The following is a 1582-nucleotide window of genomic DNA, read 5'->3' on the forward strand; positions in this document are numbered from 1 at the left end:
GGCCAGCCTCTCTGACTCTTATTTTTAACATGGAAAATTGATCTTCTTTTCAAACCTGAATGGAAAATGTCTCCATAAATTATCTGAATGAAATAAATTTCTTCTTACTAAACCTCCTAGCACCAGGATTTTGAGGTACTTCAAAGCTAGGAAATAAGGATAGAAAAAATTGCAAAATTTTTCTTGAAGCGATTTATAAACTATCATGGAATTATTATGCACCAAATGTGTCAAAGAAGTTCTAAACAGGTTGTCTTCAAGATTAAGAAAATTGATGCAAAGGTCAAAACAATAAGGAATCTTATACCTTCTAAGTGTGAGCAAGCCCAATCCTGTTGGGTGATAATATCCTTAGGAAGCCTTGGCGAATCTGCTTTGTCTTGATGCTATAAATAATTGGGTTGAGCACTGGTGGAACTAACAAGTAAACATTAGCCATGGTTATGTGGATAATGGCGGAGGAGTGTTTTGCAAAGCGATGCACTAAGGAGAGCCCTATCATTGGCACATACAGAATGAGCACTGCACAAATGTGTGAGACACACGTATTGAGGGCTTTGAGCTTTCCTCCCTGGGATGAAATGCCTAGCACAGCGTGGAGGATAAAAGCATAAGATAAAAAGACTCCTAGAGAATCTACACCCCAATAAAACGCAACAACAAAAAAGCCATATACAATGTTGAACGAGATGTCAGCACAGGCCAACCGAATGACATCTTGATGCAAGCAGAAAGAGTAGGAGAGAACATGGGAGTGACAGAAGGAAAATGTGGGAATACGAGCAAGAACGACAGGGGTAACAATGGAGCATCTGATTACAATGAAGACCTCTATATAGACAATGCATTGTGGGGTAAGTTTGCTGGAATATCTCAAAGGATTGCAAATGGCAACATACCTGTCAAAAGCCATGGCTAGGAGCACAGCTGACTCCATCAGAGAAAAAGTATGGATAAAATACATTTGGGCTACACAAGCATTCACCTCAATCTCCCGAGCATCAAACCAGAAGATTTTTAGTACAGTGGGCAGTGTGGAGATGGACATGCCTATGTCAGTGAGAGACAGCATAGCCAGGAGATAGTACATGGGCTCATGGAGACTCTTGTCCATGTGGATGATGTGAAGAATTGTGCTGTTACCCACTATTCCGATCAGGTAGAACACACAAAGTGGGATGGAAATAAAGTGATGAACATTCTCGTAGCCAGGAATTCCAGTGAGGTAGAATGAAGCAGAGTGTCCAGTACTGGAATTAGAGCCTGTCTTGAGGCTATCCCAAGTAGCCATTTTCTTACTTTAAAAACGTGGACTCCTAGAATGAAGAAAAATACACAATATTAAGAAGAGAGCAATTCATGTTTCTCTATTAGGTTTTTTCTTAACTCTTACTGTTTTGTAGGGACATTATCTATACAATTTGGAAAATGACTTTGACAAATCATCCAAAGCCACCACTTCTTTTAATATATTTATTAAACTGTTTAATCCTTAAAATGGTTTATGGTTATTATGTAGTTATCTGCCAATCTTTTACTCTATTGATTCTGGATTTTGAGTCCTTCATAGGATGCTCTTCCC

At 39.0% G+C, this 1582-nt stretch overlaps 1 protein-coding gene across 1 annotated transcript; it reads right to left on the reverse strand.

Annotated features, from left to right (window-relative positions):
* Window positions 1-310: 310 nt before the first annotated feature.
* Window positions 311-1291, reverse strand: LOC131409041 (olfactory receptor 51G1-like). Its single transcript, XM_058546245.1, has one exon. It carries the CDS (start codon window positions 1289-1291, stop codon window positions 311-313), a length of 981 nt encoding a protein of 326 aa, XP_058402228.1.
* Between the last annotated feature and the right edge of the window lie 291 nt (window positions 1292-1582).

Source organism: Diceros bicornis, chromosome 7 (assembly GCF_020826845.1).
Source record: "Diceros bicornis minor isolate mBicDic1 chromosome 7, mDicBic1.mat.cur, whole genome shotgun sequence".
Taxonomy (NCBI): Eukaryota; Metazoa; Chordata; class Mammalia; order Perissodactyla; family Rhinocerotidae; genus Diceros; species Diceros bicornis.